The sequence below is a fragment of the Lepidochelys kempii genome, chromosome 3, assembly GCF_965140285.1.
Source record: "Lepidochelys kempii isolate rLepKem1 chromosome 3, rLepKem1.hap1, whole genome shotgun sequence".
In the NCBI taxonomy this organism is placed as follows: domain Eukaryota; kingdom Metazoa; phylum Chordata; order Testudines; family Cheloniidae; genus Lepidochelys; species Lepidochelys kempii.
This window is the reverse complement of record NC_136382.1, coordinates 207,223,293-207,236,813: the sequence shown is the minus strand read 5'-3', so window position 1 is coordinate 207,236,813 and position 13,521 is coordinate 207,223,293. Positions and strand designations below refer to the sequence as shown.

Sequence of the window (13,521 nt, the reverse complement as noted above, 5' to 3'; positions counted from 1 at the left end):
AGTAAGGCAGGCATGGGGCCACACACTGAATGATAAATACTGAAAAGCTGCCTTAATCCCTCAGCACCATCCATCCTGTGCATGGAATGAGACAGAGATTCTATTGAGAGAAAAAAAAAATGTATGGGATCACATAATTAGAGACTCAATGCACAGGCACAAGGGGGCCAAATTACAGTTCCATAATCAAGTACAATTTGTCATTAGTTATTTAGATTGTGGTAGCGTCCGACACATTAAGTGCTTGCCACCCAGAAGAAGACAGTCTGTACACCAAGAGCGCACAGCCCCACAAACACCTGTATGCTATGCTCAGCCTAGAAGTACTAGACCACCCAATCAACTTTTCTATTAAGATCTGCCTCCTCAGCCTTGATAAGGACAATGCAATGTCATCCTACTTTAAAAAAAAAACAAAACACAAACCACAAACCCATACACATATCCGAGCAGCTCTTATACAAAAGAGGCATTCAATCACAGAATCCAAGCTGGAATCAGCCTCTATCCTACTCAATCAAACAACTCATTCGCTCTTGGGCAGCTGACATGGACCATTTCTCTCAGTCCTGGTAAATGATGTAAGCCATTTCCACTCTGCAAAAGCTGTTAATAATCACATTTTAAGTGATCACTGCACAGCTGTGTCTTAAGGCTTGATCCAAAGCCCATCACTGAGACGCTTTCCCTAGGAAGACATACTTTCTAGAACTTCCTTTACCAAAATACCCCCACACAACACATCTAGCAACTTCAACTATCTTTAACTATTACTGCTGGGAGAGGGAAGTGTAGAGAAGGAGTGTGTACAAGAAAGAAGGCTGTGGGGGCAGTGATAACCTGGTGTATAACAGCTATGTTAATAGTAAGGTGTTTGCACGTGGGTGGGAGAGTGGAGTGTATGTTTTGTCACATGACTTCATTTTCTAGCTTTTTGTAGCTGTGCATCAGGTACGTTACAGACATAGCAACCAGGAACGCTTCAAAATGAAGTTTGTGTAGTAACATATTGAAGATCAGGCTAAAGATTTTGCTTAAACACTGATTCTCAAGAATGAAGTTAACTCAACAGGACAAGTTTCAGTACTGGAAACTTTTCAGTTCATGCGTCTGAATGTTTCTGTTTTAACTCAATAATGCTGCTGGTCACTCAACTGGTGTGTATATATTAAGATTCCCATAGCATCATCTTAAGCAAGTGAAATTATAGTTTGACTGTAATAATGGAGCATTAAACCCTAACATTTTATCCTTGAAGCGAGTTTAGGACATCACCTTCGTTTACCTGCTGAGAAAAACACTTTCAGCACAAAAAAAAAAAAAAAAGTTGCAGTAAGAAAGGGATTTAAAGTCTTCTCAGTTATAAGACCCGGCACACACTGCATCTCAAGGTAGAAGTTGAGAATATTCTTAAACAGCCTGATACAATCCCTAGGGCTGTCAAGTGATTGAAAATGTAGAAAACATCAAAAATAAATGGTATTCTATTATTGTTTTAACAGTGCGATTAATCGCAATTAATTTTTTTAATATATTGATTTCAATTACAACATAGAATACAAAGTGTACAGTGCTCACTTTATATTTATTTTTATTACAGATATTTGTGCTGTAAAAAACAAAGGAAATAGCATTTTTCAATTCACCTCATAAAAGTATCATAATACAATCTTTTTATCATGAACACTGAACTTACAAATGTAGATTTTCTTTTGTTACATAACTGCACTCAAAAACAAAACGTAGAACTTTAGAGCCTACAAGTCCACTCAGTCCTACTACTTATTCAGCCAATCGCTAAGACAAACAAGTTTGTTTACATTTATGGGAGATAATGCTGCCGGCTTCTTATTTACAATGTCACCTGAAAGTGAGAACAGACATTCGCATAGCACTTTTGTAGCTAGCACTGCAAGATATTTACATGCCAGATATGCTAAACATTCGTATGCCCCTTCATGCTTTGGCTACCATTCCAGCGGACATGCTTCCATGCTGATGACACTCATTAAAAAAAATGCATTCATTAAATTTGTGACTGAACTCTTTGTGGGAGAATAGTATGTCTCCTGCTCTGTTTTACCCTCATTCTGCCATGTATTTCATATTATAGCAGCCTCGGATGATGACCCAGCACATGTTGTTCGTTTTAAGAACACTGACTGCAGATTTGACAAAACACAAAAAAGGTGCCAATGTGAGATTTCTAAAGCTACAGCACTCAACCCAAGGTTTAAGAATCTGAAGTGCCTTCCAAAATCTGAGCGGGACGAGGTGTGGAGCACGTTTTCAGAAATCTTAATAGACCAACACTCCGATGCGAAAACTGCAGAACCCGAACCATCAAAAAAAAAGTTAACCTTCTGCTGGTGACATCTGACTCAGATGATGAAAGTGAACATGCATCGGTCTGCATTGCTTTGGATCGTTATTGAGCAGAACATGTCATCAGCATGGATGCATGTCCTCTAGAATGGTGGTTGAAGATGAAGGGACATATGAATCTTTAGTGCATTTGGCACGTAAATATCTTGAAACATCAGCTACAACAGTGCCATGCGAATGTCTGCTCTCACTTTCCGGTGACATTATAAACAAGAAGCAGGCAGCATTATCTCCTGCAAAAAACCAAAAACTTTTTTATCCGAGTGACTGGCTGAACAAGAAGTAGGACTGAGTGTACTTGTAGGCTCTAAAGTTTTACATTGTTTTATTTTTGAATGAAGTTATTTTTTGTATGTAATTTTACATTTGTAAGTTCAAATTTCATGATAGACTGCATTACTTGTATGAGGTAAATTGAAAAATACTATTTATTTTGGTTTTTACAGCACAAATATTTGTGATAAAAATAAATATAAAATGAGCACTGTACACTTTGTATTCTGTGTTTTAATTTAAATCAATACAGTTGAAAATGTAGAAAACATCCAAAAATTGTTAATAAATTTCAATTGGTATTCTATTGTTTAAAAGTGTGATTAATCGCGATTGTTTTTTTTGAGCTAATGCATGAGTGAACTGCGATTAATCAACAGCCCTAATAATTACAAATATAGTTCAAACTTCACTTTATTATGCTCAGATTATGAACACAGGAATAAAAGAGGGCAGTTGTTAGTGGATTTTCGAACTCATGTGGCATCATTCAGTAGTCTGAAAGAACCTTTATCAAATCTTTTCTGAGTTACTGTTATGCACTATCATCACTGACTACATCCTTAAAATGAAATCATCCGTTTCCCAGATCTTGACGTTTTTGGATAAGACTTTACATTCCTTGTATTACCAGATTCAAATAGAGAACTGAAAGCAGAAAATACCACAGATCATGCACCAGGTCCAGAAGAACTATTACTCCAGTTTTAAAAGCCATAAAATAACGTCTTGCTTCACATCTCTTACAGATAGTCCATATTCATGAAAACAAGGAATCCTGCCAGTATTTTCTCTTAAAGCACGAATCAACGTTTAAAAAATACTGAAGATAAAATAAATCAGATGGTAAGATTTATGATCAGGATAACTTCAGCCTTTTTTAAAGCTAATTTTCTCTCTCTGATTCTCCCTTCTATTATGCATCCAGATCAGTCAAGGTACATCTCAGACTATCTGACTAATCATGAAATAAGAACATTATGTAATATGGAGAATTAAGCAAAAATTTGTATCAGATGCATTGATACATGCATCTGATACAAATGTATGAGTGGGTCTATTAGCCAAAGTTTTTTTCTATCCTAACTTTGAATAATTTAATATTATAAAGCTTTTCGAGTCAACTGAGAGTGTCACTTTAAAAAAAAACAGTATTCATTCTGATTATATAATGGGACAAGACAGCCATCTTCTCTTTACTTCTATTTGTTCTTTCAATCAAACACCTCACTATAGCTAACTGATTCAGGTATAAAAGGCTTACAACTATATGATATAGAACATAAAATTGCCCTCTGGTGATATTTCGCTTCACCCTCAAGATTATATTTTGCTTATATTCAGGCTCTTTTTAAAGATTTTGTAAAGTAGCTTGGTTTAACTTTACCCTTATATGCTCATAAAACCAATACGCCGCCATCAAATTTTCAATGAAAAATAGTCTTGTAATGGATTGAAGTATCTGGTAACGATGTCTCTTGTGATATAACTAAATTGTTCAAACAACTGAAAATAGATCTCCGGATATGACACTCTAGCTGTCACTTTATTAGGTCATGTGAATTTGATTAATATTCTCCCCAGGATTTTGTAGTATCTTCAATCTTTCTCTTATTCCTGCTTGATTTAAGATTAACCAATTTATTTCTCTTTGTAAAATAAAAGACCAAGGATCGACCTGTTAATATTTCAAAAAGAGACAAGCTTCCATGAGATCCAACTCAACTTTTGAATTTATGGCCAGATTTCGATACCAAACAATCACAAATATACTTTATTCCATGTAGTGTCCCATGGAAAACAGGATTTACTCATGGAGTAAGTCACTATTCAATGTAAGAACACCAGGATCAGACAAATTAAATTTGCCATAAACTGTTTCCACAAGAGGTTTAAAATTCAAAATGATCTGGACAAACTGGAGAAATGGTCTGAAGTAAATTGGATTAAATTCAATAAGGACAACTGTAAAGTACTCCACTTAGGAAGGAAAAATCAGTTGCGCACACACAAAATGGAAAATAGCTGTCTAGGAAGGAGTACTGCAGAAAGGGATCGGGGGGTCATAGTAGTTCACAAGCTAAATGAGAGTCAGTGTGACACTGTTGCAAAAAAAAAGAAAAGAAAAAAGAAAACAAAAACATTCTGGGATGTATTAGCAGGAATGTTGTAAGCAAAACACAAGAAGTAATTCTTCCACTCTACTACACGCTAATTAGACCTCAACTGGAGTACTGTGTCCAAACGAGAAAATCCAGAGAGGAGCAACAAAAATGATTAAAAGTTTAGAAAACATGACCAATGAGGAAAGATTGAAAAAACCTGGGTTTATTTAGTCTGGAGAAGAGAAGGGGGGGAGGGGAGAGGAAGGACACAAATGACATGATAACAGTTTTCAAGTACATAAAAGGTGGTTACAAGGAGGAGGGAGAAAACTTGTTATCCTTACCGTCTGATGACAGGCCAAGAAGCAATGGCCTTAAATTGCAGGAAGGGAGGTTTAGGCTGGAAATTAGGAAAAACTTCCTAACTGTCATGATGGTTAAGCACTGAACTAAACTGCCTAGGGAGTTTGTGGAATCTCCATCACTGGAGATTTTTTTTAAAGAGCAGGTTAGACAAACACCTGTCAGGGATGGTCTAGATAATAATCACTCTGGACATTAGTGCAGAGGACTGGACTAGATAACCTCTTAAGGTCCCTTCTAGTCCCACGATTCTATGTAATCTCATTAAGTGTGGTCCCAAACATTAGTCACTCTCACCATTATACTTTAAACGCTTCAGAGAGCTGTCCAATTTTATTCCAGGATGTGAAAATTTTAGTTACAAAAGATGGGAAAGTGATCACAATCTTAGTAAGGTGAAGATTTTATGTATTGTTTTTTACCCTTACACAGATGTCTGATCAAATAAAAACAGCTTTTCAATGGTTTATACACAAACAAAGGCTGCTCTCATCAGTAAGATAAAAACCATACAGAATTAGGAAATACAAAATGAAGGATTAAATTTAAGGATTAAAAAGGTAGCAAAATCAAGTACTTTCACATTAGGAAATACCAGAATGAACATTGCCCACGCAACCTTAATTTAGCTGCCTTGTGTGTATGCATTATGATACAACCATAATGATGCAGAAGTGACTACCTGTGAAAAATCTGGGGGTAAGGACCTCTGATAGAGGCAGGGATGGAACCCCAGTCTCTAGGGCAGTTGTCAACTGCCCTAACCACAAGGCCATCCCCCTTCTTCCTACACTCCCCTGCCTCATTCATCACAAACCTTCAACTTCTGCAATAAAAAAAGGCAGGGACCCTATAGAAAACAGACTTCCTCATTACACCGATTCATTCCCATAGCATATCCAAGCTACCCGAATGAACTTGGGTCGTGTTTGGTTTAAAAGAGAGCTCATGTAAGACTACCATAATGCATATGCACAAGGGGGCCAAATTAAGGTTGCACAGGAAACATTCACTTTGGCATTTCCTAATTTGAATGCTTGACTTTGCAGCCTTTTACTCCTTTTTAATCCTTAAATCCCTAATTTTTTTATGGTTTAGTATATTTATGAGAGCAAGTCAAGGTTTTTGCTTGTGAATTGCCTTAGTTTAATAAAATTCTCTATGTAAGTGCTACTTAACTAGTAAAGTACTTACAAATGTCATCTTCAATGTGAACTTTATTGTCATTGTTATCTTTGTGAAGCTCATTCAAAAAAAGAGAAGAGAAACAATTTTGAAAACTACCAATCTGCAATCTGTGTTTGTCCTTTTTCTCTTAACATATATGGAGAGCATGAAAGTGTTTGGCTTCTATTCCAACCCAAGAAAGGTGAAAGAAAAGTGAAAGAGTTGCTTGATTTTTCACACTGAAGCAAAAAAAGCTGCAGTTTTTAGACCTTCATCTAGAACAGGATGGGCAAACTTTTTGGCCTGAGGGCCACATCTGGGTATGGAAATTGTATGGCGGGTCATAAATGCTCACAAAATTGGGGGTTGGGGTGTGGGAGGGAGTTAGGGTTTCAGCAGGGGAGTGCGGGTTCTGCGGTGGGGCTGGGAGTGAGAGGTTGGGGGTGCAAGAGGGTGCTCCGGCCTGGGACCAAGGGGTTCGGAGGGTGGGAGGGGGATCAGGGATAGGGCAGGGGCACAGGAGGGGGTCAGGGGTGCAGGCTCCGGACAGCGCTTACCTCTAGCAGCTCCTGGAAGCAGCGGCATGCCCTCCCTCTGGCTCATATGCAGAGGCAAGGCCAGGTGGCTCTGCACGCTGCGCTGTCCACAGGCACTGCCCCTGCAGCTCCCATTGGCCGCAGCTGCTGGCCAATGGGAACCGCAGGGGCAGTGTGTGGCGCCCCCTGGCTACCCCTACATAGCTGGGACAATCCACTGCTTCCAGGAGCCCCAGCATTCATGGAGCGGGACAACCTCCTAACCCCACTCCCTGGCTGGATCTCAAGGGCTGGAGCAGTCTGAAGGGTCTAAAATGTCTGAACGGCTGGATGCAGTCCCCGGGCCATAGTTTGCCCACCCCTAATCTAGAAACTAGTACGTAAGCTCAAGCAACTGCTGTAAGGGAAAGTTAATCCTCACCCACCTCATCGTTGACAGAAAAAAAACCCAAAACTGTTAGACAGTATTCCTTACCAAGCTATTGAATCATCCATTTAAATATCAGAAGAATGGAATGGCTATGCGAGAGATCATGAAACACTTGACAACGTTCCAAGAAGTCAGAGCACAATTATACCTCTCAATCCCAAAAATATTATGAAGAAATTGAAGGAAATTCAGAGCGAACGTACAAGCATGATTAAGTGGTTTGAGGACTATATAGGAGAAAAAATAAACTGAACAAAATGTGTTCAATCATTCTTCCCCCAAAATTTCCCATTACACCATTTTCCACCTCTAAAGTATGTAGTCTACAACTGTTACTTTTATATCATAGCATACACAAGTTTACTTGTAATTGGTTATGATGAAGCACTGACATTTTTGTATCAGTATTGTAAAACTACATTTAAGTTTGCTTTAAAACCTAAAACTCTGCAGCTGAGAAGTGGTCTTAGTTGCTAAAAAAACTCTTGTGATCTCTCCACATCTCTGCAGTTTGCTAACAATTATAAATCTGATAGAATATTTTCTATTAGTTACTTATTGCACAGGCCTAACAGCCCAAAAGAAATTAGCACTGTAAACAGAACACCATCTCCACAGCATCAGGCCATTCAGCTTTTCAACAGTATTTTTTCCTTTACATTTTCCACATTTTGCCAAAGTTTAATAGCAGCAACAGTGACCTCCAGGTCAGACATTTCACGGCAATTAATGACCAGACGTGCTAAAGACCTTCAGATTCACTTTCGGCTATCAATTCATCCAGTCAGTCATTAAGCAATAATGATTTCCTGGTAGCTAAAGTTAAATTGTCATTAATGATAGTGCCAATAAAAGATGATGGCATAAATAGAACTAAAAGCGAGTATAACAAATATAAGAAGTGCTAGCTTCTGTGCCACGCAAAACGACCATGGGGGGAAGTCGAAAAGTCAGCAAGACTTACAATCCCAGGAGGGCACGGGAGGGGGAAACACAAAAACCATTACTTGATACTAACTGTAGCTTAGGAGCAAACAAGTTTAGTTCTCTTGAGTTTTGCAGAAAATACAATAAGAAATGCTACATAAAAGGTCCAGTTTTCAGGACATTTGGAAACAGGAGCAGTCACGTGATAAGAAAACTTTTAGTTTCCATTCAAAGAACTAACAGGCAGATGCTGGACGATGTCATGGCACCACTATTCAGCTTCTTCCCTATTATTTATTACTTACACAGTGCCACAGGATTAGTTAGCACTACATATGACACACCAGCATTTGCTAGATATAAATCAATCTACCAAAATGTATCAAAAGACAACTGACCGTGCACCTTAACATAGCAAGTAAGGTCACGAATCGGCAGCGTACTAATGAGCTTTTCAGTCCTTTGGGTTTGTTCACAAGTGGGGAGAGGCGGTGTCTTTGTTACATGCTTGTACAGCGCCTAGCCTAATGGGGGGTGGGGGGAAGAGACATCCACAACACACACACAGTGCAATGCAGTCAAGGGAAACCCAGCTCTCCACGCAGGAAGATCTCGTGGCTGCCCCGGCTGGAGAGCTACTAGCTGTATCCCCACGCGCAGCCTGGGCTCAGGACACTCACGCAGGGAGAGCTGAAGATCAACCAGAGCTCCGGGCCCAGCGGGAAGGGGGCTCCCAGCTCAGCCAAGGGGTCGGGATGGCTACAGAGTCAGCCCCGTGTGCAGCTCCCGGAGTCCACGCGGACCCAGCGGGAGCTGGGACTGGGGCGGGGGGTGTTTGCGGTTCACGGGGGGCCGGGCCCCGGAATGCAGGGGGGAGGCTGCTGGAGGCCGGGGGGAGGGAGCAGGTGGTGGCTGGGGCCGAGCCCTGGGCTGGAGACGAGGGGGCGGCGGCTGGGAGCCGATCCCGGGGGGGGGGCGGGTTGCTGGGGGACGGAGGCCGAGCCCCGGGACGGGAGGTGCGGGGAGGGGGGGGGGGCGGGTTGCTGGGGGACGGAGGCCGAGCCCCGGGACGGGAGGTGCGGGGAGGGGGGGGGCGGGTTGCTGGGGGACGGAGGCCGAGCCCCGGGACGGGAGGTGCGGGGAGGGGGGGGGGCGGGTTGCTGGGGGACGGAGGCCGAGCCCCGGGACGGGAGGTGCGGGGAGGGGGGGGCGGGTTGCTGGGGGACGGAGGCCGAGCCCCGGGACGGGAGGTGCGGGGAGGGGGGGGGCGGGTTGCTGGGGGACGGAGGCCGGAGGGGGGGGCGGGTTGCTGGGGGACGGAGGCCGAGCCCCGGGACGGGAGGGGGGGTGGGTTGCTAGGGGACGGAGGCCGGGTTGCTAGGGGACGGAGGCCGAGCCCCGGGACGGGAGGTGCGGGGAGGGGGGGCGGGTTGCTGGGGGACGGAGGCCGGAGGGGCGGGTTGCTGGGGGACGGAGGCCGAGCCCCGGGACGGGAAGTGCGGGGAGGGGGGGCGGGTTGCTGGGGGACGGAGGCCGAGCCCCGGGACGGGAGGTGCGGGGAGGGGGGGGCGGGTTGCTGGGGGACGGAGGCCGAGCCCCGGGACGGGAAGTGCGGGGAGGGGGGGGCGGGTTGCTGGGGGACGGAGGCCGAGCCCCGGGACGGGAAGTGCGGGGAGGGGGGGGCGGGTTGCTGGGGGACGGAGGCCGAGCCCCGGGACGGGAGGGGGGGTGGGTTGCTAGGGGACGGAGGCCGGGTTGCTAGGGGACGGAGGCCGAGCCCCGGGACGGGAGGTGCGGGGAGGGGGGGCGGGTTGCTGGGGGACGGAGGCCGAGCCCCGGGACGGGAGGTGCGGGGAGGGGGGGGGCGGGTTGCTGGGGGACGGAGGCCGGAGGGGCGGGTTGCTGGGGGACGGAGGCCGAGCCCCGGGACGGGAAGTGCGGGGAGGGGGGGCGAGCCCCGGGACGGAGGGGATGGGGCGGCGCCGGCCTCACCTTCTCCTCCACGCTGTGGACGATGATGGAGGGGTACTTGCGGCTGAGCCAGCGGAAGAAGGCCGGGACTCCCATGGCCCCGCGTGGGGATACAGCCGCGGCCGCGTAGCTCAATTGGAATCCAGGCGGCGGCGGCAGCAACCGGACTTCCGGGGCAAGGGGCAGCCGCGAGGCATGATAGGGAAAAAAGTGCTGGGGGGGCGGCGGCGGCGAACGGGTTAAGTCACGTGATTTCGGGCGGCCATATTCGGGCATGCGCAGTGCGGGCTCTCTTCCTCTCCCCCGCCCACCACCTCAGAGGGGCTAGAGGCGGGGCCAGCCCTGGTCCTTCCCACGCACGGCTCCCGCGGCCACACGCAGGCCTGAGCCTGCAGGAGGCGCCAAGGGCCGCCAGCCTACGTCGGCTGTTGTGGGCCCGCCCGCCCCCTTTAGCCCGTTCGCAACGGCCTGACAGGACGGGCCGCCGCGCTGCTCCTGCGCGTGCTCGCAGGGACTGAGCATGCTCGGTGGCATCTGCTGAAGCCGGTGCCCTCAGGTGGGCATGAGAGAGCCGCTGCCGGCGACGGGGGGTCGGGCAGGGCGGAGCTGGCTGGGCAGGGGGCTCTACCCGACAGAGCCACCGCGAGGGGCAGAGGGGATACAAGTGCCCCCTGCTGCCCCCGGCCCAGCAAGGCAGCCAGTCGTGACAGGGCAGCAACATAAGAAGCACCCCCCCGGCGGCCCACCGGGGCAGCTGCCATATGTGACATGACACCGTTGCGGTGGCAGAAGGGCTCCAGCCGGGGCGACCCCAGGGCTGCTTGAGGGCACCCCCCCCCCGTAGCAGGAATTTCACACACACTCACCTTGCTCAGCCTAAGTTTGTGGTGCAGACCAGGCCCCAAGTCTGCTAAAAGTCCCTCCCCCCCCCCCGCCTTTCCAGGGGACTTAAAACCCCAACAAACACAAAAGCAACCCCCCCCCCCACCTCTTCACCTTTCCCCAGGCTACAGCAGACCAAGACAACAAAGGCTCCCACCCCTCTTGGACGCACGCCAAGCTGAGGCACGCCTTGGCAACCAGCCAAGATGGTCGCCCTAGGCCTACCTTCCCTCAGGAAGGGGCGGCTGGACAGCACTCTTCTTCAGCTCCTGACCCCAGCCACCCACCAACCCACCCACGACACGGCCCTCTTTGCTTTTAGCTCCTCTCTTGAAGCCTGGCACCTACTCCTGGGTGTCATGGGGCTGGGCTGATTGGGCCCCCAGCAGGCCATTAACCCTTTTCTGACTCACATGGAGTTTGTACATCTCAGCGCAGGCCGCAAGCGGAATCGGCTGTGTTGCAGAAGTACTCACCCCCTTTTCTGAGGCTATGTCTACACTGTGCAGCTTTAACGACCCAGGTGTGTTGCTACAGCCGGGCTGCAAGAAGGTGCACAGTGTAGCCACTGTTTGCCAGCTCTCCTGCTGACAAAAAACTTCCACCCCCCAATGAGTGGCCTTCCTGCCAACAAAGCGCTGTTCACACTGGCGGTTGTTGTCGACAAAACTTTTGTCTTCTGGGGGGCGGGCGGATGTTTCTTAACACCTCTGAAAGACAAAAGTTTTGTTGTTCAGTTGCCAGTATAGACATAAGGTACAATACAAGGTAGAGTGGCCCATTAGCACCCCTACAGTGATAGGACAAAAGGGAGGATTAGTGAGTGAGTCACTGTTCCATCTTGCTTTTAGCTGAGATGCTCAGAATACCTTTCCCAGACCTGAAGAAGAGCTCTGAGTGACTCAAAAGCTTGTTTCTCTCAACAACAGAAGTTGATCTGATAAAAGATACCACCACACCCACCTTGTCTGTTTTACAATCTATCCATAACCATTTGATCAACTTTCAGGAAGAATTGCTTTATTGGTTATGGTGAATTTTAATTTTTGTGGAAGTGCCCAGATCTTGGGATCTATGATTGGAATTATGATTTCCTATTAGTAATAATTATAAGTATGGGCATCATTTTATAAATTTAACTAAAGAAATAAATTGTGTAAAATCAATCAGAAGGATTTTCAGAACAAGCTTGTTTAGAGGATGTGAGTTTACAAAGAAGAAAGAAGACTTCTTGAAACCAGAAAAGAACATTATTTTTTAAGGTCAGGATTGTTGCTTACTCTGCATACTGGTGGAGGGGAGTAAAGGAGCGTAAGGCACTGCTTTTTTTTTCTCCATGCAGAACACCTTCATTGTAAGTAGCAGCGCATGACCCACATCTACACAATGCAGCAGAAGGCAAAAAATCCCTAGTCACTGCCAAGCTGACCTGGGGGGAAATTCCTTCCTGGAACCCAACAGGACCCACTGGTATAGATCAATAGCAGATTACTTACCCTCTGAAGCAACCACAATACTTTCACCCTCTTCTATTCCTAAATCCCTACACCACCACCCCAAGCAAACACAAAATAAAAAACCTTACCCCAAGCAGAATTTTTACCCTGAAAAAGAAGTTCAGAGACTCCATGAAGTCCATTAGGACTCTTGATTTATGTGGAAGACGATCAGACAGTGTGCTGATGGGCAGCAGTATAAAACCAATAGACAGCAAAGTGGGGACCAAGAACCCAATTCTGACTCCTGGGGCATTGCATCGCACTGCCCCTTCCTTAGTGCACCTTGGTAATTGGCAATCTTGCCTTAAGTATAATTTCCAAATGCATTATTCGATTAACTACAAACTATGTAAAAAAATTCTCCTCTGGCTCTCGCTATATGACACATTTCATCCAGAAAACAGTTGTATAAAGAAAATTCAGCAAGGGGTTGCTACCAAGACTTTTTAAGATTTTTTCCCCCTGTTCCACAGAAAGGATATGGGTGCACACAGTAAGGAAACAGGTCTGAAATGTAAGAGGAGAGGGTATTTTTCCCCTTCAGAACGGATTTACGGAAATGTTGCCTCTTGTGGTGATTCACAAAGCGAGCAACAGCAGCAGTCTTTAAGAAAAGTCATAATGATTATAGAGCGTTGAAAGTACATAACTGAGCTGGTGCAACTTCCACAGAAGCACAAACTGGAAAATTGGAAGGCACAATTTGTGACAAATAGAAGGAGCAGCAATAAAAAACATACCTTGTCACATCATTTGTACATTACATAAGCAAATAAAACTAAAATCAGCCATTTGAGGATGTTGAAACTGAATTAAATCTTCAGATATTAAATGGAATTAACGTGATCAAGATTTTGTACTCTACCATGACTTTGTGACAATATACCGACTTCATGATGTAAGCAGTGTCAGGATGAGCTCCACCCTGACATCTGGTGGTGAGGTGTGGCAAGTCGTGGAAAAGAACTTCAGGGGCCGATCTC

The 13,521-nt window shown here is 45.8% G+C and overlaps 1 protein-coding gene across 1 annotated transcript in view; it reads right to left on the bottom strand.

The window, feature by feature from the left end:
- Positions 1-10,373, bottom strand: part of XRN2 (5'-3' exoribonuclease 2) — an 85,339-nt gene extending 74,966 nt beyond the window's left edge. The window contains exon 1 of the mRNA XM_073339797.2: positions 10,179-10,373. Coding sequence (XP_073195898.1) covers positions 10,179-10,253 — 75 coding nt within the window. The 5' untranslated portion in view covers positions 10,254-10,373. The remainder of the gene's footprint in view (positions 1-10,178) is intronic.
- Positions 10,374-13,521: the final 3,148 nt, after the last annotated feature.